This window comes from Dermacentor variabilis, chromosome 6 (genome assembly GCF_050947875.1).
Source record: "Dermacentor variabilis isolate Ectoservices chromosome 6, ASM5094787v1, whole genome shotgun sequence".
In the NCBI taxonomy this organism is placed as follows: domain Eukaryota; kingdom Metazoa; phylum Arthropoda; class Arachnida; order Ixodida; family Ixodidae; genus Dermacentor; species Dermacentor variabilis.
Window position 1 is genome coordinate 61376720 of NC_134573.1, and position 22062 is coordinate 61398781.

The 22062-nt window shown below is 42.7% G+C and overlaps 1 protein-coding gene across 1 annotated transcript; it reads left to right on the forward strand.

Annotated features, from left to right (window-relative positions):
* The first annotated feature begins 1743 nt into the window (after window positions 1-1743).
* Window positions 1744-21242, forward strand: LOC142584179 (uncharacterized). Its single transcript, XM_075694345.1, has 5 exons — window positions 1744-1875; window positions 9022-9173; window positions 16302-16372; window positions 17147-17233; window positions 20654-21242. The coding sequence occupies exons 1-5, from the start codon at window positions 1777-1779 to the stop codon at window positions 20776-20778; spliced, it is 534 nt and encodes a 177-aa protein (XP_075550460.1). The 5' UTR covers window positions 1744-1776; the 3' UTR covers window positions 20779-21242.
* Window positions 21243-22062: the final 820 nt, after the last annotated feature.

Here is a 22062-nt window from a genome sequence, read left to right on the forward strand (position 1 = left end):
GTCATATTCAGAGCAAAAATTGTTCCCCGAACATGAGAAAATTTTGTTGGTCGTTTCAGTGCATAGGTCTGGTGGGGATGGGAAAGTAGGGAACTCTTCACGGGTGTAGCTGCTTTCTCCGCTATTCACACTTTTTGAAGTTTTATTACGCAAGCATTTGTCCTTCCATCTCAAACGCAAAATTTCACTGTTACCACACAGTTTATGCCACGCGATCCATAGAAACCCAGTCTGTGTCGTTTCTGAACGATGTTGCATGGATCGTTGAGGACGGAGGCCAGGTAGACTTTGTTTACTTTAACTTTACGAAAGCTTTTCATATTATGGTTTATAATATTCTAGTACAAGAGCTAAACACTTATGGTGTCAGTGAACTTCTTTGCTTTCTCCTCAAGGGCTACTTGTATCTACATAAATATTTTCTTTGAATCTGGACCTTTATCAGAACTATGTATGCGTCGGGAGGGCGGCCTTACCCCTGGGTTGAATTTTGGGCCTGTAATTTTAATCTGTTCATAAGTGATCGCGCTCATTGAATTAAAAACACAAACTACCCTTGTTTGCAAACGTTATACAGTTGCTCGCGTGTGGTGAAGATATGACAGTCATGCTCTAAAATGCAACGTTAATTAAGTGGTGAAGTTTTGCAGCTCTAATGGCGTGCTGTTAGAATAAATAAAATGTTTTTATATATTTTATTAACAAAAACTATGTTTTTGATTTTGCATACACGTCGGAAGGTATACTATGGAACACAAACTGCGTAACCGAGCATCGAGGTGTTCATTTTGAAAGTAACAATAGGTGAGCGTGCTAACCCTATCGTAAGTATGCCCTTTAGCGTTCTTGGTTTTGTATCCGCCATAGCTAGTGGTTTTAGCAGTCGCAATTGTTTCATTAGATATTCTTGTTTACTGCTCTTGCCAAAGCTAAATATGGGGTAATAGTATACAAGATTGGCATTGTTCGTGAACAGCAAATTCAAAAAGTGCCATGGGGACATGTTAGTATATTTGTCTATATGCATAGGAGTCGTTCTCTTTATTAAAGGTATATGAGAGTTCTCCATATGGACAACATAAGAGCATTCACCGATCACTCGGAAAATAAATGTGAAATGCATACTGAGATAAATATGGAAATGTTCGGGTTTGACGGAGCAGAGTGCAACGCTTTCCGTCCGCATACACGCACACACACAAAAAAAGAGCTCTGGCAGCTGCGTCATTCCGGGACAAGTGGTTGAAAAATGTATGAGTCATTACTACAGCTTTATTAGAAAAACAATGTAGGCCGGTTTCACCTGCAATGACAGGAGGCATACATTTCATGCGGAGACAATTGAAGCCACGCGCCGCATTCGAGACTGCTGTTGACCTTTCGTTGTGCGGTAAAAGTGCATTTTTCTTTCTTTTTTTCGAGCTCTTTGGGCTTCAATGCTGTACCCTCTCGGAAGCTCCAATAATTTGGCATACCATGCTTTTATTTGACTTTGCCGTTGGAGTCAAACGTCATTGAGACTGGACATATTTTTGAAGGGACATTCTCAGCAAATAAATTGTTCTTCTTTGTTGAAGACTAGCACGACCGAAACACTAAAATATAATAAAAGCCAATATTGCTGGGAAAAGCTGAATTCTATTGCTGATGTGTGGCTTAGTTTTTCATTGATTCTAAAGAAGCTCTTCATTTATGTATATATACAAGCATAAATTGGCCCATTCGCAAAGGCTGGAGGAGCAACGTGTGCATCAAGCTCTTCACAAGGAAAACACGATGCGCTCCATAATCACGTTTCTGCTTGCTGTGGCTCCGGTACCGGCCTTATGCTTCGTCAAGAAGGGAGGCAGCAGTGATCCTGTAGACGCCGTGCGCGTAAGAAGGTTTTCTGTAATTCACCTCCCGCAACATTTCTTAGCATTGTTGCAGTGTGCAAGTGTTTAAATCATTTTGACTTGGAATCCTACAACGTAACACTACTCCAAACTGTTTTGGTTCCAACATGCTGATTTCAAATTCAGGTAACCACAGAGGCAAGCATAGGGCGGTATCACGAAGCTATGTTTGAAAAGCCCGATCAAACGCGCTCCTCGTTTATAGGGAGTTTATTTTTTTTATTTCAAAGCGAGTAGCATTGCCTACATTGAGTAGTTTAGGTTATCTACATTGAGCACAGGGCAAGTAGATAACCGACGTTAAGGATGGATAGGTGGGTGTGTTGATTGAGCATAATATGATGTGAAAGGCGCTAAGATGACGGCGGACAAGGGGAGAAACAGATACACAGGGCGTCATTTCTAGCAATGTTTATTCAGGAAAAAACGCCACTATCCTACGCGAGGAGCGACATCACAGCTCATCTGTGCGCATTCCCGTTCACATAAAGCAATTCTTTTCGCGATGATTCATTGTCGGGATTGCAATAACAAGTGAAATTTTCACCTTTGCGAAGTGGTGGCGAGAAGTCGTGGCAAAAATGGTTTAGATAAGTAAATCAGACCAAAAGGATTATTGAGCCAGGTTACAGGGGCGTAAGTGTTGCGTAAATTTTATTATCGCAAAAATAGTAGTTTTTTCTGAACGTGATTGCGCACAGACGCTCTGCGATAGAGCTCCTTGTATAAAATAGGGGCGTTTTTTTTCCAGATTCACCATAGTTGGAAGCGGCACTCGTCGTGCCTGTTTCTCGCCTTGTACATAGTCGTATTCGGTGTTAAACATATCAGATATAGATAACAGCATGAGAAAGGTGGCGCCTGGTTAACTTAGCTTGTTGTGGCCAGCTAAAAACCGCGGCGGGGTGCAACGGAAGGCCAGAAATGCAGCAAGAGCAGATCCTCATCCAAGAAGAGTTTACAGAGAGACGTTGTAAACCTGTAGAAACTGCTCAATAACGTTATACTGCCACATAAAAAGATTTCTTTATTACACGTAAATAAATGCATGCTTTGTGGCAGGTGCGAGTATCCCTAGTCAGAACAGTTGGCGGACCGCCACGTTCTATTGCTTTTGAAACGGGGTAGTCGCCGGCTGTAAATAAAAAAAAAACATTCGTTTAGTACAGCACATTATTCCATATTAACGCGCTGTCAACATGAGGCGGTGAGTTATCGCGAATTTCGGACATCGAATGGCACAGAGACGCACCCCGAAAATGTGTGACCAGCCGCAGAGGGCTGATGGCCAAAAAGCTGTTGAAACAAACATAATTACTTTTTTTCATTCGGTCTAGTGATACATAATCAGGCAGCGTATATCACATCAGATTTTGTTTGTTTGTTTGTTTATTCAGACACACATTGCCTGGGTTGAAAGGACTAAAGGCAGATGAACTCTGCCTGGCTAAGGTCCCTATCTCGGCGTTTTCGCAGCGTCAAGTGACAGACCGATGAATTGGAGGGGGAGGGGGAAGTGACTCCATTATATTTATCAATCATGTATGGCGGATGCCAGAATTCATGAAGAAAATTTCAATAGCTTTACGTTATCGCATCCCTCGTTTACAGGAGCGTTTGTTTCGGCATAAATTTCTCAGCTTGATGACCGTGTCAAAACGTTACATATTGCATTGAGCGTGCACATGGACTTAGTTTATTTTGTTTTGACTTTACCCATCGCCAATTCTATGAAGACGTGGAATCGGCGATGGGTAAAGTCAAAACAAAATGCACTATACTGATGGGCGACCTCAATGCCAAGGTAGGCAAGAAGCAGGCTGGAGACAAGGCAGTGGGGGAATATGGCATAGGCACTAGGAAAAGCAGGGGAGAGTTATTAGTAGAGTTTGCGGAAAAGAATAATATGCGGATAATGGATACGTACTTCCGCAAGCGGGATAGCCGAAAGTGGACATAGAGGAGCCCGAAGGGCGAGACTAGAAATTAAATAGACTTCATACTCTGCGCTAACCCTGGCATCATAAAAGATGTGGACGTGCTCAGCAAGGTGCGCTGCAGTGACCATAGGATGGGAAGAACTCGAATTAGCCTAGACCTAAGGGGGGAACGGAAGAAACTGGTACATAAGAAGCCGATCAATGGGTTAGCGGTAAGATGGAAAATAGAGGAATTCCAGATCAAGCTACAGAATAGGCATTCGGCTCTAACTCAGGAAGAGGACCTTAGTGTTTAAGCAATGAACGACAATCTTGTGGGCATCATTAAGGAGTGTACAATACCAGTAAGCTCTCGCAGGAGACGAAAGATCTGATCAAGAATCGTCAATGTATGAATGCCTCTAAGCCTACAGCTAGAACAAAACTGGCAGAACTTTCGAAATTAATCAACAAGCGTAAGACAGCTGACATAAGCAAGTATAATATCGATAAAATTGAACATGCTCTCAGGAACGGAGGAAGCCTAAAAGCAGTGAAGAAACTAGGAATTGGCAAGAATCAGATGTATGCGTTAAGAGACAAAACCGGCAATATCATTACTAATATGGATGAGATAGTTCAAGTGGCTGAGGAGTTCTATAGAGATTTATACAGTACCAGCGGCACCCACGATACTAATGGTAGAAAGAGTAGTCTAGAGGAATTCTAAACCCCACAGGTAACACTGGAAGAAGTAAAGAAAGCCTTGGGAGCTATGCAAAGGCGGAAGGCAGCTGGGGAGGATCAGGTAACAGCAGATTTGTTGAAGGATGGTGGGCAGATTTTTCTAGAGAAACTGGCCGCCCTTTATACGCAATGCCTCATGACTCCGAGCGTACCGGAATCTTGCAGAAACGCTTTTATAAAACCCAAATCCTAAGAAAGGGGACGCCAAAGACTTGAAAAATTATATACCGATCAGCTTACTGTCCGTTGACTCCAATGTATTTGCTAAGGTAATTGCAAATAGAATCAGAAACACCTTAGACTTCCGTCAACCAAAGGACCAGGTAGGATTCACGATAAGTAGTCATAGGCACGAGTGAGGAGGCACGATAGGTAGTGAGGCACTCGAAGTCGTAAGGGAATACATCTACTTAGGAGAGGTAGTGACTGCAGATCCCGATCGTGAGACTGAAATAATCAGAAGAAGAAGAATGGGCTGGGGTACGTTTGGCAGGCATTCTCAGACCATGAACAGCAGGTTGCCATGAAGCCTCACGAAAAAATTTACAACAGCTGTATCTTACCAGTACTCACGTACGTGGCGGAAACCTGGAGGCTTACGAAAAGGGTTCTACTTAAATTGAGGACGACGCAACGAGCTATGGAAAGAAGGATGATAGTTGTTACGTTAAGGGATAAGAAAAGAGCAGATTGGATGAGGGAACAAACGCGAGTTAATGATATCTGAGTTGAAATCAAGAAGAAGAAATGGGCATGGGCAGGACACGTAATGAGGAGGGAAGATAACCGACGGTCATTATGAGTTAAGGAATGGATTCCAAGGGAAGGGAAGCGCAGCAGAGGGTGGCAGAAAGTTAGGTGGGTGGATGAGATTAAGAAGTTTGCAGGGACAACATGGCCACAATTAGTACATAACCGGGGTAGTTGGAGAAGTATAGGAGAGGCCTTTGCCCTTCAGTGGGCGTAACCAGGCTGCTGATGATGATGATGGAGTTAGGCACAAGAATGAGGTGACAATTTTCTCAACGGCACCGTAATTCAATCCTGCGCCGTATAAGTACAATAACATTGTACCTAGAACGATATTATAGTCTCAAAAAGCAGCAGACTTTCCTTCCAGTGTTATTCCATGGCCATGCACTACTTTTCTTTAACTTAGTGACGTGATGAAGGAAATACATTTCAAATGGAAGGTTTCTTTGGAAACTCTCGCGAAAATTCCTACAGGCGGCAGTTGTTTGTTGGTGCAGTCTTGCCTAATGGCTAGCAGGTAAAAATAGAAAATGTCTTACGTTCCCGATGGTGGCATTGAATCTCGGTCCCTACCATATAAGCCGGATTCTACCCACTAGGCCGCAACATGCGCATGTGCTGCTACCGTGCCATGGCCAACTATCTCTCAAAATAATTGCCTTGCGTGTAACATTGCGTAGCACGGGAGAGTCAAAGAACTCACGGGGCCGATTGGATATGAAAGAGCTGCGTCAGTACAGCTTTCAACGTGCGTGAGGTTTTGTACAGGAAGGCACATACAATAAAACACAAACCAAGCCAGCTTTCAGCACTTTTTACGCATTGCAAGAAAGCATCCGTGGATGTAGATTCTGACGAGGTGTGGTGGTTCTGCGATGTTTCATTTTTTAAGCCATACAAGGAACTATCTTGTCGTACCTGTATGAAAGAAAGCAAGGAATGACACACGACTTCTGTCATTATTTTTTCGCCAGTATGTGGAAGCGTTTCTTGATTTGTGTGATTAATAGGTTTTTCCTTTACCTTAAAAAAGGTAATTGTTCTTTGAGAAATGAATAAATTATACCCTGTCAAGCGTATAAAATCGAGTGGCGCTGTGAGATAACAGCGAGCTGTGGGACGTTACATAAATATACACTTTCACCAGACTTTCACCGAATAATAGAAAGCGAACTCTCCAATTCTGTAGGTGACAGAGTTGCCCAGTGTTTGGCTGGTGCATTCGACGCAACGTGTCACTTGTGGACGTCATTTCTGTGCTGTCTTGACCTTGTTTTGAAGTTGCTGGTTTCTCCGACGTGGACATAAGAACAGTCTGCGCGCGGAATGACGCACAGCACGCCTGGTAACTTGTCCTCTTGCACGAGCTCGTGTCTAAGCTTCTGGGAGGGAACGTGTGCAGCCGGCACGTCCAATGACCCGAGAACGCATGCAAAGATATCGCATGCAAGTGTCTCACATCAGGACTTCTAATAAATGTGCTTCATCCAGACGAGACGGGCTTCCGTCATACTTTAGACTTCACCTTAATCAAAGGTATCAGTTATCATTTCACGGGTACAGTGTGGCCAGCTGTAAAGCACTACACTTTAATAAAGGGCGCTTCATTCTACACCAATAAAAGAAAGTGTATTTCGTTCGTAGTTTTCTCGAAGCCATTATTAAATTTTGTATTTTTGTACTCTAATGATACATATAGAAGTACCATATTATTTCTTTATTCTTGTTCTAGTTGTCAAAATATTATTATGTAGTCGTAGAGATTCATAAGGAGCCTACCTGAGGTGATTGAAAAGGCTCAACAGCACATAGAGCGTCATATTTCACTCTGGAGAATTAAGACACCTCCCGCAAGAGAGCGACAGAGAAAACAAGGAGGTCAATCAGACGAGCCTGCGGTTTGCTACCCTATACTGTGGCAAGGGAAAAAGGGAATAGAAAGAGGAAAAGAGAAAGTGAGTGAGCACCGATTGTTAGTGAAAATACAGTTGCGACAAAGCCACATGCTTTATCGACAGCTACCGCTAGTATGAATTTTGGGCCACCAGAAAAACTACTACACATCGCTGAGCCCATAATATTACAATTCTTGGGTCAGTCAGAAATATGAAATAATTACTGAATACTAAAACGATTCCTTTCTTTGGTTGATTTGTTTCGCTCATATTGATGCTCTTGTCCGTTTGAAAAAGTAGATATTCTTGTTTTCGTGCTTCCTTGTATTTTCGTGTTCTGTGGGGCCTCTGTTTTAGTCCGCGATTGCTCTGCTTGGAATATGGCACTCGACCGGGACCTCATCTGTAGCTGCCCAAGAAGATGTATGTTTGGTGAACTGTCACGTCGTTTCTTGGTATAAGCTGTCTGAACATACATATTTATTTGGAGGCGAACTCTGCGTGCGGAAGTATCCCAGTGTTCTTTTTCTAATAATTTCTATTCGGAATATTATAAGCATAAGGAGCGTGTCAGAAAGAAAGGAGAAGGCACCAACCTCTACCAAGATTTAAAATGAAAATACATGTTTCCGGTAATGTACTTATAACCAGGTTTATTATATGTATATTTTTTCTGAGCTCTATATATATTTTTTTCTGAAAGCGAGCATAACATGAAAAACATACACCATGAATACGCACCCACGCACATGGTACATAGCGCCATTGAAGAGTCCCAGTGCGAACGCAAGCCATTCATCTAAGGCTTGTTCGGCAGGGCCGCGGGCGTTATGGAGGTTGATGCATAATAATTAATGGGAGGTGTCCTGTTATGTCAACAACACGCGTTGGGATATGGCAGAAGTACGTCTCGGTGACATGTTGCCAGCGTGCGCTGATGTCTTTTGCGTGTCGTCGCGTAGTAAAAATAGTATTTTTTTATATTTCGTGTAGTTTCTCTCTTCGACAGAAAAAAAAAAACATAAAGATGCAAAGTGTATTAGCATACATACTTCACTTCGCTTGGGAACAAGAAGACAAAGACGAGCAGTGCAAGGGTAGTGGTGACGCAACCAATATTTCTGACCATAAATCATATTCATGCACTATGCAGCACAGTAACTACGTGTAATATTGTAAGTAACCAACTAGCCTGGCTTTCAACTTCAGTGATGACAAGCGTGCCTAGTTACAAATACATCGCATTGCAGTCTGCCGTGATTCACTACAACCAACTAACTGGTATCTTGAATAGTTAAACAAAAGTAAAACAAGTTGCCTGAATGCACGTAATTATGTAATTTATTTTTATGGAGTGAAAGCATAAGTGGCAGTTTTTCCATTTGACTCCCAATCACATCAACTTGGTCCTTTTTGTGTAGACTGTTCCATCTTTTCAGGAGGCCGCGCGTATGACAGCCGGGACACTGTCTCTAGGTCACGGCAGGAAAATAACGATTTCACATATGACTTTACATTTCAGGTATTTGCGGACCTTTTATGCGATTCTACCGTGAATCTGAAAGTAGTAGTAGCATCGCTCACATAATGATGAAAGACACACTCAGGGATTGCACTCACAAAGGCTTTGGCCATGATTCGTCTCCTTAATTTGACAGCTGATTTCACTAATTGTTACGGCCAACATAACGATTGGCTGGAATATGCTGTTTTAGCTTAACACGGTTTTTTCTGAATACGGGCTCTGAATTTTACATTGCTTTGAATTGTAATGCTTATGATGCCATCTTTCAATTTTTTTTCAATTTGTAGGCTGCAGCCAGCGTGCCGAACGTGGTGTTGGCTGTGGCAAGCATTGACGTACCGCCATTAAGGTGCCTAACTGCTGACCTCACTTCCATTGACGAGGATGGCGGAGAAATTATATATACTTGGCACATTAAATCACCTAACAGTTCAGAGCGGTGAGTGTAATGATATTTTTCAATCACCTTTGTCTTGCTTGTCAACTTTAAGCAACTTCAAAAAAGAAAACTAAGACGCAAAAGTTCTTGCTCCTTCCCATTGACCAAGCCACGTGCCCGGATTGTCGAGTAATAGTGTAAAAACAGAAACGAAAATTGCAGTGTTTTTTTTTGCAGTTGTTTTTTAGTCTGAATATGGTACCTTCGAAGTCGGACAAAATTTATGTGAGGTGCCGTTTAAACTGCTTAAATACCACTAAAGAATAGTGCTGCCTCCAAGGACCTCGCTTTCTATTGGCGCTGAACTTGTGACGAATGATATTTCGCAATTTTCCAGCGAAAACTGGGGTTTTATAGTGTCCTGGGGCTGGTAGAACTCTATTTTTTAAAGCCTCTATTCGGGGATAGATGTCTGCAGTCTTGAAAACTATATGACCATATGCTAGGATTATCTCATTTGCTTAAAAATTGTAACAGCTTTTTTTATTTATTGGCTGTTATACGGACAATCCGAACCTGCAATTTTTCGGATGAAATTGCTTAAGCATTTCTGATGGTATATAAACAATTAAAGACATTGCATGAATTTGTATGCAATTAGTAATACATTCTTTACAGGGCTAAATTAACGTTGGGATTAGGACTACAGCCCTGGGCGACATACTGCTAGGGGTTCCACCAAAAATGCTACCTTGATGGGCTCTTTAAAATAATAAATTATAAAGCATTGTGCCGGGAATGCCCACCACAAGAATTATTAAAAAGAACTTTGTAGTGGCCGAAATGGAAATAAAGAATTTGCGGTGCAAAGAGGTCACCTGGTTTTGTCGGCGATCGCAAGCGACCTTCGCCTCTTGCCTTCTCCTCCATAAATGCGAGGCTCCCTTTTTGGTATTCGCCTTTATGGTATGCTACATATGTAGAGAAATTGCAAATCTCCATGCTAACTCAATTTTCTGCAGCCTAAAACTTACCGTTCTATTTGTGCTGAGTGATGAAGATGAAGCAGTTCGCGAATTCGTGATAAACTTCATGGTCAAATTATAATGCAATGACTGATAGACAACAAGCATTGGATAACAGTTTAGCCGAAGAACAACGTTTTCTCAAAGCGCTAGTGTTGCAACGATTATGCGAAGATGCAAGATGCCCGCGTATGTATGCTCATAAGACGTAATCTTATATCTGTAAATTGACTCGAATACAGAAGGTGACACCTTTAGCTGTGAAATTCTATCGGATCTTACCCGACCACCTTGGTCGTCGTCGTCATTATCCTCCCCATAGCTGGGGTCCTCAGGGTCCACAAGTCCCGCAGTTATTCAACAAGACCATTCCAGCATTAATCTTTAGAATGCCGGTCATTTCGTATGTTCATTTATGTTTACATTCGTTGCGTTAAGTAAGCGGTGGCATTTGCTTATCGCGAGGGGCCAGAAGGATCTTGATGGTTTATGCAGAGTGGGGCAGGTCTAAGCAATGCCCTTCATACCAGCAAGTACAGCTAGCCTGAAGCGTCTTCTTGTAAGTGTACGCAGTGCTCATTTGTGTGTTTGATGGCGTGTTCGATGGTCCTAATAACAAGTGTTGCGCCAGCACCATTCTATCTGGCGTGGTGGGCATCATTTCTAGATAAATTAAAGTCAGCGTTTGCTGAATTCAAGGAGTACGGTATCTGAGAATCTAGCCAGGCTACTCCGTTTTAGGCAGATTTCACGGAATAAGTTTTGCTGTAACAGGAGTAACTGCTACATCAAACAGGCTCGAAGATCATGTATGCTTTTGTGGGAGACGCGTTCTTTCCAGCCTACGGCAATTACAGTTTACTGCAAGGGACTTTAATCAATTATGGTCATAGAGGGGCCTATGAATAGCTGTCGCATATACAGAGTATGACCAACACTAATAAAGGCTTGCAAGCAATACTGCAATGTTTCAGTTAACTTGTAACATTCCCCTAGAACAATACTACGGCAACTAATGCTTGGCAACATCCGGGATATATGTGGTTAGCAAGGTACTTTGTAAATGCTATATTATGGGCACTACGATGTATAGTTCTTTAAGCAGCAACATAGACTTTTATCGCTGGACACCTACTTAGTTAATTGCTAACGGAGCATGTTTGACGAATTACTATGACATGTACTTCGGGGTTGCCCTTTATAAAGTTGAGGTCCATTGTTTGCAGAAAGCTAAAATATTATCCCCGGGATGACGAAGTATTCCAGTGCAATAAGGAGCACGCAAAGTACATTATACAAGAACGAAAAACACACGAATACAATAAGACAAAAATAAAAACGAACCTCGAAACAACCCGCACCAACCCAGGAATCGGCTGCATAAAACTACTACTGTAGGCATTTTTTGTGCTTAGTACGCATCCACGCTAGCGTAGGAATAGGGTTATTTCTAGAAAATGACACATATACATTTATTACCTAGTGTGCATAAAGAAGTTCAATGATTCCATGATATTCAAGAAAGCTATCGTTCCTGCAAATTAATCACTGAATGTATTGCAGCACATTGTCTACTGTTGGAATATGTCTTGCAATTTGCGGAAGCATCAAATTGCGTCATCGCTACTACTGTTGTCCACAGGACTAGTATATCGCTTTGGCAGCGAAGCTGCTATTGTAAATACAAGTGTTCAAAACAAAAGCGTTGGTTAGAAATGTAAAGTCAGAAGCGAGTGTTGTAGCATCTTTATAATTGGAGGCAATGTGTTTGATTACAACGGTAATGTGCACACGAACTTAGAAGCGAGATTGGGTGTTAGGCCTGTTGTTGCAACGCAGCTCAAAGAAAGCACACAGGATGTGCCCTCTTTAGTTGCGCTGTCACCAATGGGTTCGCAGGCGGAATTTACAATTGGAGTCGCATTTCGCGCCGGGCATGCTGGTGGTGCATAAGAATAAAGCAATAAAAATGGATCAGTCGAAGTGGGTGGGATGAAATGGTATAATGGGGCGATGCGTTCAGACCAGCCAGCCACACGAAAGATAAAATCTTTCTTGGAATTCAGGCCATGCATATTTCAACCACTCACAATTCACCGTTATGGATAGCCTTCCTATATATTATGAGAGCTGACAACGGAGACACGAAATGGCTATGGGATATTTCTAAGCAAGGGGGCATAGAATGCAATTTTGTGCAGCTGTTGAGGGATATATATATATATATATATATAGTATTTGTAACCGTGCACAAATTGCATGTGAAGGGCAGAAATTCAATAAAGTTTTAAAAATTCATTGAGGACTGAAGCAAGCTTTTGCGGCGTGTCCATTATCGTTCACGCTTTGTGTTAAAGGCGGAGGAAGAAGGGAAAGGGGTAAGGGGAAGAAGGTGCGACGGAACGTCATTGTGATTATGTATGCTGATGACTTATGACAATTTGCGGAAAATGCTAGGGATTTACAGGTGTTTGCGACAAATCTAGAACATAACAAATATCACTTACAGCGCGTACATAGACAGGGACCAAAAGCACGACGAACACAAGCGCTGATCTTTAATGAAGAGAAAAGTAACAAGGCATTATCAATTCCACAAGAATTCATACCCACAAGAAGAAATGATATAGATACCCCGTTGTCTAATTAAACGAAGGAAATACCTACCCAAGCGTCCATCAGTATAATCTGAAAATCAAACGGAAGCCCTATGAACCAGTAAAGAAACGTAGAGCCCATTGGGGCAACAATGAACAAAAGGTGGTGCGTGCAACTTGTAAAGGCACAATCGTACCAGTGCTAGCGTTCACAAAGGTGAAAAATGTTATCTGGGTTGGAGATTAACCAGAGGTCGGTGGGACGAGTGGCTTTAGGGCTGCATACTACAACGAAAATGAGTCTGTGCGAGGTTACATGGGTTGAACTTCTCATGAAGTAGGAGAAGCACAGAGCTAAATTAGTTTAGAAGAAACTATAAAGAAATAGGATAAAAAGATATCTGGCATAAGTTTCCAAATATCTGTAGTTCACGAACATGGACATGAAGGGGACAAAGAGCTCAAGAAAGTAAGTAACCAAGTGGGGCGTATTTGAAAGTACAAATAGAAGAGGAGGAGTCATAAAAAAACAAAGCTCGATGTCATCTAGCCACGTTATCTGAAACTAGCTGTGGCATCTGAAATGCATGGGCCACAAGTGCGAGAGAGCGCTGTGGAACCAGTCATGCTGCAACCGGGCTCCTCTCTCGCGCTTCTTTCTGCACAAGCTGCGCCATCTAGTGGCGCTGCCGAGAAGTCCGCGCGTTGCCTCCGAGATGAGAAGCGTGGCGCGCCGCTCCCTGGGAACGTTCAGAATTGTTCCCTCGCTTGTCGTAGACTTAGTGGCAAATACTCAGTGACCAGAGTTGGCGAGACGTTCATTAAAGAGCGGCACGTACTCAGTGCCTACACATACATGACGGTGCTCGCTAAAGCGTTGGCGTGAAAGGCGTTAATTAAACAGTGCCATCTACAAAGTGCATTCGCAGCCTGATAATGAGCCGGCATGTGGTCCTTGAGGAACGCTTGGAACGTGGGTTTGATTTCACTCAACATCAGATATATTTAAGGGATGTTTACCGCCCTTTTAGAGAGGGCCATTCCCTGTGGCAGATGCCTAGTTTGGCAATGTTGCCATAAAGAGGTTCATTGAAGTCCAGCGCAGACCTGAACCATGCGCACAATGTCTCTGCCGGCATTGCTGCTGAAGATCTAACGGGACCTACCCCTGTGACTAAAGGCGCATGTTCTTGACGTTGGCGCCGAGCACCTCTCCACTCGAAGAAGGATCCGAAGCCCTGGTGTAAGCACAGGACTCTTTTGCAATATGAAGGTTGATGGCCGTGCTTATGCTACCTGAATGACGAAGAACATAGGTGGCCTCACCAGTGTATATGATAAGGAGGCCGGTCTCAAGGATGGCAGATACTAGGGCGTTTCCATGAGACTTGGAGCTGTGGCTATCTCGAGCTGTGGGATGTCCATTGAAGTCACGGCCGGGGAACCTGTCGTGCCCCAGACTGTCAGGAAGTGCCAACAGGCATCAAGTATCCCGAGGGCGTTAGGAGGGCACTGAAATGCTCTCCACCGTAGTTTCCGTGGATCCAAGGCTCAATGTCTTCGCGTGGAACTTCATGGATTCACCTGTCAATTCAGAAACAGGAAGTTAGACGTGAGGGATACAGCTGGGCACGTAGATAGCACAGCTAAGGACAGCATGTGGATGACAAGCTTGCAGGCAAGGACTACTAAGTAGGAGACCAGGGAGCATAATGTGATTCTCTGTTAGCCAAAGTAGCCGGGAAATCTGTGCGCCCCAGCCGCAAGGTCAATCTCTAACAGGGCAAGTGCTTCATATTCGGCCAGCAACAGACGCTCAAAGAAGTATGCTTGCCGCTGCCGCAACAAAAATTGGTTCCGCTACAGCGCCTTCTGATTGCAGCAAATCTCCCGTGTGTTAGCCATGGTGGATGTCCAGTTTGGCTGAGCCATCTCTCGCGAAGCGTAAGGTGCGTTGAGGATTATAATCCGGTAGCAAGGAAGACACAGGCTGCAGGAGTACCTTGAGGCTAACAACCTACTCACGATAAGACACCGTGGCGGCTCCCACTTTCGCAGCCGACATGATCGCGGGAACTGGCCCAATGGCCACTGCCTTCGGAGGAAAACCTGGCCTTCGTGGAGTAGAGAAAAATAAAAGGAAACATGCACGCACAACAATTATAATGCTTTCATCGTCATGTTAGCGTCTTGCCGAAATCTTTCGTAGTCATGCTCTCATACTGGCGTCATCATTACCCAAACATAATTTCTACCATCATGAGAACATTGTTGCCGCTCCACAGCCGCAGCATGCTGTATATACCTACCAACACCGATTAAGAAAGAGTTGTGCCGCCTGATGAAACAGCGCTGTAGACGTCAGTGGTATGCTCCGCAAGTGTCTTGATGTGTGTATGTAATTTCTGCTTTCCGCATAAGGGGCTATTCGCTTTCTTTGGCAATCATGATCGATTGCTTCTGTGCAATTGCTTCATGCATGGTTGGCAGAGTCTACCTCAGCAATCTCACTCTCAAGTAGTGGTCTCTGCATTTGTCAAAGTGAAACAGCGACACCAGCAATGAAACATGTGGGATGTGGCCCGTTCTTATGACGAAAAAGGTTCGTTCACTTGGCAAGGCTATAGCATGAAGCCTTGCTAAGTGATAGCCTGTGAGTTCGCATGGCCACAGGAATCTGACGAATTTGTTATTCATAGGTATTACCGATAACATGGCTTTCTGCTGGTGTTTTTGTTTCTCTAATGTTGTGCGCCATATATTTCGGCTACTGTATCCCATAGTTTTAAAATGCGTAAGCATTTCTATTCCTACCCAATGGTAAACGAGTCTGTCGATCCATCCGTCACGGAAGACGAGATCGCTTTTAATATAGAGCACGCAGCAGCGAGCGAGTTGACCTTCGTGCTGCCTGTCGATTCAACGCTAACTACGGCGAAAACGGAGCGTATGCGAAGCTATCAGCACTCGGCCAACTATGTCCAGATCGCAAGTCACTTTCCAAATAGGACCCGCGTGGACACGCAATGCGTAGCCACCACCGGAGTCTAGTTCATCATGGTTGATAATAATTCGCATCCATATGAGGTAGCGCCATCTACGACCTCTAGGTAATTGGTCTACGATGCCTTACACTGTTGAATTACGCCACGTACTACAACACGCATTGGACTGTACTCATATTCCACGAAGCAGTTGCATCATCTAAATGCATCATCACATAACATGAGTGAACATTGCTTCTACTTGCTGCTTTGTCGTCTCACGCTCATCTCCGTTACATTTCCGTGTTGCAACCGCACATCTGCGCTTCAAGATTTTTTGGCGATATTTCTCGAAATTATGCCAATAACAGCGGCATACGATGACAGAACAGCAGGTGATTCGCATCAATAGGATAAATCCCACAGGAGATCCTGTGTGTATTTTTAATAAGCGCACTATACGTACACGTTAAGCACAAAATTTTGTTATGTATGCCTAATATGCGTTGTCTTCAGCGCAGCTAGATATACGTGAAATAGTTGTTCAATAGAGGTTTCAGTATGCATTTTACTATTTTCTAGAACGGACGTCCGGATCAACTACGTTCTTACTGAAGAGGGGCCCGACATGTGTGTGGCACACATAAATCATGGTAAATAAACGTTATTTCGTATTTCACATGTATACGAACAGATAGGTAGTCTTTAGAGCTTTCCTTCGTCTCCAAGTTTACATTCAGGTACACGAGATCCGTGCAGAAACAGTAAAACTATTTTCCATCGATGCATAACGCCAGAGACACATAGATTCTGCCATCTGAAACTGCAAGTTATAATGTTGACAAGTAGTTCAGATGAATGATTAAGGATAGTCTTAAGGTAGCGATTATTTACAGTTACCACCGTTTCTCAGGAATATTGTATTAGTTATCTTTTACAATATTCAATGAGCGTTTTTTTCGCTCTCATTGCGTAAAATACGCTTAGGGTGTTTTTGATTCTCTATTCACTCATTCTCGAAAGCGTTTTCTGTCTTTCTTTCTATTTAGTTTTCGAAAAACGTTCCAAATTTTTTAGTTATCAAAAAAGCCGAACACATTTATTTCATCGCTCGATGTCATTGATATAAGCTGTAATAACACAAAGTCGTGAACAGGGTCTAATTCATGTATTACGTGCCGTACAACTTGGTGCTGTAAGGTATAGTTTCTTTTAAGAATTACTGCCATACCTGCACTTTGAAACGAACAAGAACTCATAAGCATTTTATTAACTGATATAACGAATTTGTATTTTTATGTACGTATGTATTTTATTTGTAGGTGTTTGTATTGTTGTTAAATGCAAAGCATAAACAGAGACTGTTTCTCAAAAGCCGCTTCTCAAGTAAATCCGCTAAATGCAAACTTCAAACTTTATTTTTTCAGACATGACACAGACGTACCCGGCCCAAGTTTTGTACAGCGATTATAAAAATTGCATTCTTGCCCGATTGCTCCTGGGAAAAGACGAAGGTAAAATATCGATGACAAGAAATTGCACACAGTGAGAAACTTGCGAGGATCTAACGGTAAATGTGAAAGAAATGAGATAGCGTTACGTCGCACCTCGTTGAGGTCCCAGATCCCTGATTTGCACCATGTTATTCAAGTGTCGTTTCTGAGCTCACACTACAGACACCCTGTCTCATAAACAGGGGGAGCTGGAATATATATATATATATATATATATATATATATATATATATATATATATATATATATATATATATATATATATATATTTATATAGATGTGTGTGTGTGTGTGTCCGGTCGCCTGCACTACGTAACGGGTTCCCACACATCAAGTTCAGTGTTTTTCCACTTTCAAACTCCTAACGCCTAATAATAACACAACAAAAACATTACGCCGGCAGAATGAAGTGCTTATTGTCTGCATTGAGATAGGGAGGTATAATAATTCCGGCAACATGTGGCCAGCTAGAGTCACGAGAGAGAACGTAAACGCCCTGTCCATGGAATATCACACTTTACTTGTTGACCACGCATATATTTGAGACTTGCAGTACAAGTGTTTGCGCGGGCAGACAAAAGGAATCAGTGACCAATAAAAAGGAATCAGTGACGAATATAAACTGATTAGAGAATCGCGAGCGCTGTAGGCGCTGGAATTTATATCACGCAATTCGTTCACCGTGTTCCCACGTCAAGGTCCGAAGTAAAGAGGGGTGCAGCCACTTGGCCGAGCTGTGCAGTAAGCTTTCGCGTGTCACCCGGAAACGTTTCAGGCTCATTGAATTCCTTCCGCTCCTAAATAATTGAACGCTCATCGCTCAAGGGAGGCTTTGGTTGATTTTGTTCGCCTAACTTGTTTCTCCATACTCGGCTGCACCTTTTGACGACTCGTTTAGCTATCTCACGCTGCACGTCTGTCTAGTCTCATACTGACTGGCACGTGCTCATTTTGGTGGATCATTCAAGAAAGTTTGCGTACCCATTCTCGCTTGCCGAGTTGCTCACACACAGTGAACCGACCCAAGCTTTATATTCGGCCCAAGCACAGTGGCAGCGACGCACTTAAAAAAATAGACGTAAGAGATTTCACCTCAAAGATTACACGGGTTAACAATGCAGTATACTGTACATTATGCCCTTGACATCGACGGCATTCGTATTCATTGCTTACGAGATTTTTATGAAATGTTTTTGCGAAGTCATGCATATCCACATCACTCATGCATGCACTGTAACCTGGGTAGCTGCGAGCGAAGCCAACGCGGTGTCGCAGACTAGCACGTGAACGGTGTGAGTGTTGTCGAGATGCTTGTGCAAATCGTAATTATTTTGGGAAGCTCGTTACCATATTTTCCCGCGTAATGTAATGTCCGCGATTGATGTGTGTGCAGTGTAATTTTTTTAAAGAGCACATGTTTACTTCTCCAGCAGAAGCTATAAATTTGAAAAGAGCCTGCCAAAACTAAACTGACGAATTTCAGCGCATCTCGTGAGAGTTGGCGGGCGGCAACGAGCGTTTAGTGGCGCCAAAAGAGGGATCTGATGAGAACGTGCCCATCCGCGGTCCCTCGTGCGATAGAATTTCGCGGCGTGCACGCGCCAGAAGGAAGACGATGTGCTCCAATCGCTCGAGGTGTCAATACATTTTCTCATCTAACTTGCGCATATGGGACTCGTAGCGTTTATTTTTGTCTTTGAGCAAGGCATATGCGGTGTGAATACTACCATGAGCCGACACATTTGTTCTTAACGCTTGCAGTTCTTTTATCGCTCTGAATTTTGGTTCGCACAGTTACGCGTAGTGCCATTTAGGTTTACACACGCAGACATTTACAGATTATTGTATGACAACATACACTGTCAGCTCTTTACAAAAGACGTAGGCAGAACAATGTTTGCAGTCTCTTTTTCTTGCGATGACTGTGTTCATATATAGGTCGCGTTTAATGTAAAACTCCTCCCGGCAAGTAATAGAAGCTTAGTTGACATATTTATTGTCCTCACATGGAGCCTTATATTCCTTAAATATCACTTCTCTAGTGCTGTATAATAGTATTACGCATTGAATCAACAGTTCACAGGTTCAAGCATTCCGAGTCATTGATTGCTTTAGGCCATACTTGGTCTCCAGTTCAGCACCCCCCAGAGGATGCAGTGGACTCGACAACCACCATGGTGTTACCGCCGTCGATCTGAGTGCTGAAAACATGTCCATGTAGCCACAGTCTTCCGCACCTGAGCTAATTATAGGTCGGGGGCTGAACCATCTGATACGAAAAGAGGGCCTCTATGTCCGAACTCGCCCTTTGTCACTGCCTCAAGATTGTGGTTCTTTGTGGAGGTGATGACCACTGAACAGATCATCCTCTCATGCATTATGACGGTTAATATCTTTCTGCCAGGTATGCCCTCTGTGCACCTAAAAACTATACACCTTACACAAGAAAGAAAAAGGGTCAACGCATTGCGAGTTTATTGGCTGTTGTGAGCTTGCACACTTAGCTTCCGAATAATGTTGCAGCAAATGCACAGCAACAAAATTTTGTGTACCAACGGCGCAAGAGCCTCTTGATCATACCCGCCTGCCCCTACCGTCGTCTCATTTATCTCCAGTACGCTCCTCTTATTTACGGCACCTCCGTCAATATTAGGAACAGTGGATCATGCACAACTTAAACCCCATAGTTCGAGCAAAACACAAGGCTTGAAACGAACTGTCCATAATTGGGTTTAGATGAGTTAATTTCCTCTCAAAGGGGATGCAGTCTTGCAACGCGGTATGGTGCTTCACGTTACAAATATTACAGGACGGAATGTTTGTTTCAGATAAGTGGTGCATTGCCACCGGTAGCTTCAAATGTTAATCGTATGATTATTCGTGGCGACTGCATGGAGGAACTATTTTCGTTTTTCCTCCACACTTTTAAAGAAAGTACACATATTTCTACAAGTGCTAGTCAAAGACAATTGTGATTATTAGGGGCGAATTATTACAGGCCAAGGCATTAGGATGAATTATTTGCAGTACGACTTGACATGTTGAGTTATTGAACATGCAGAACAATTGCGTTCTGTTGCAGAAATGCACTGGTGCAGCTGAGCTTCATACCTACCATTTTGTTGTTAACGAATATGGCAAGCAGGACTACCAACGTGGTTAACGATGCCTTCGTGATGCGCGATAACGCTCTTAGGCAATCAGCACTGCAAGCTCGGAAGTTATTTTGGCCCTCTAAGCGGCCAATGTAAACTCGTATGTCTCGCAAAAGTTGATGACAATTGCGATGTGAGTGGTTGTAAAATATTTTCTCCTTTCCTAACCTGCGCATAAGTAAAATTTAGGAAGCCCGTTTAATAATAAACGTTATCTTTGTAAACAACTCTCTACTCATGATAATTTATATTGCTTCCGTTGCAGTTTGTTATCTCTGGGAATCGAGAGAAACAGCGTATGCTGTCCCCAAGAACTGCCTAGATGCATACAAGAAGAGCTGCGGCGACGGCGTGACTCTGTACAGCAAGGAAGCCTGCGATGCCAACTAATACGGAAATTTTAAGGAAAGAAATGGCACATAATAGAAACAGATGTTTGCAAACATATATCCAGACTTTTGACCTAGCATCAGATTAGGATATGTTTACGAAGACGCACTCAGATTCAAACTCTATAGGTCGTTTTTCAAAGCTGGTAAATTGAATTATTGCTTTTCGATAGGCGACTTTGATTATTCCGTTCAATAAAAGTATAGCACATCAAGAGTGAATTCTTCAGCAAGTATTCAATTTCAATGGCGTTTGCTCTACAATTCGTATTCCATTTGAGAATTTGGTTTAAGCATTTATTCGAATTGATAGAGGAACACCTAGTTCTTATAGAAGCTTGGCGGAGATAGAGTGATGTATATTGCGACTGTTCAGAAGTATTCAGCTGCAGGAGAGTAATGGCTGTTGCGCACAGGTGCCAATTCACGAAAACTTGCCCGAAGCACCTATCTGTCCCGCTAAATAATTTCCAGTCACTGATTAAGAATTTGCCTAACGTTTAGGAAGAGTACAAATTCCTTGTCTCGCTATGGGCCAAGCAATTTAGTTTTCCTCCATACTAACAAGGCTCGTAAATCACAGGCAACTCACCGGTTATATCACGAGCAACGCACGGGAAATCTTCAAACCGTGAGTTACTTACGGCCTTTGCAATAAATTTCAAATGCGAGTGCTACAGAAGCTCTTAGAAACGACGCAATATATAGCTAGCTCTAGTATAAGAGACAGAGATTCATGGAAGTTTGTATAACGAAGCGAAATGAAGTTTTAACAAAATGAGAGATTCTTGTCGTGAAAGCCGCGGCATGTCGGAATGAAGTGTCGATCTCGCACACAATTCATTAGGCAAGTGCTTGAAAGCGCTATGTAAATTAAAAAACAAACAGCTTCGCCGAAAATTGCGCTATGATTATTCATAGCACGTATAAGTATACTGTCTATCATTTGGGCGTTTTACGTTACAATAAAAAAAAATTAAAAGTTGATTTTGTCTCTACCTGCCGAGTGGAACTATGCGCTACGAAGACGTACCTTCCAGCATATCGTCTGTGAATATAAGTATGGGACACACAAAAAGTAATGTGCAAATAGAAAAAAAGACTCATTTTCACGGTACGTTTTTTTCGACAAACGTTTAAAATTGTACAAATGCTATTTACGTGCACAAAGCCAAGGTTAAGCCATTTGCTGTTACTTAGGGCAAGTGCGGCTATTTATTTCTTGGATTTCGCCTTAGTAGAATATTACATAACTGCTGAAACATTACGTTGAGAGCAAGAATAT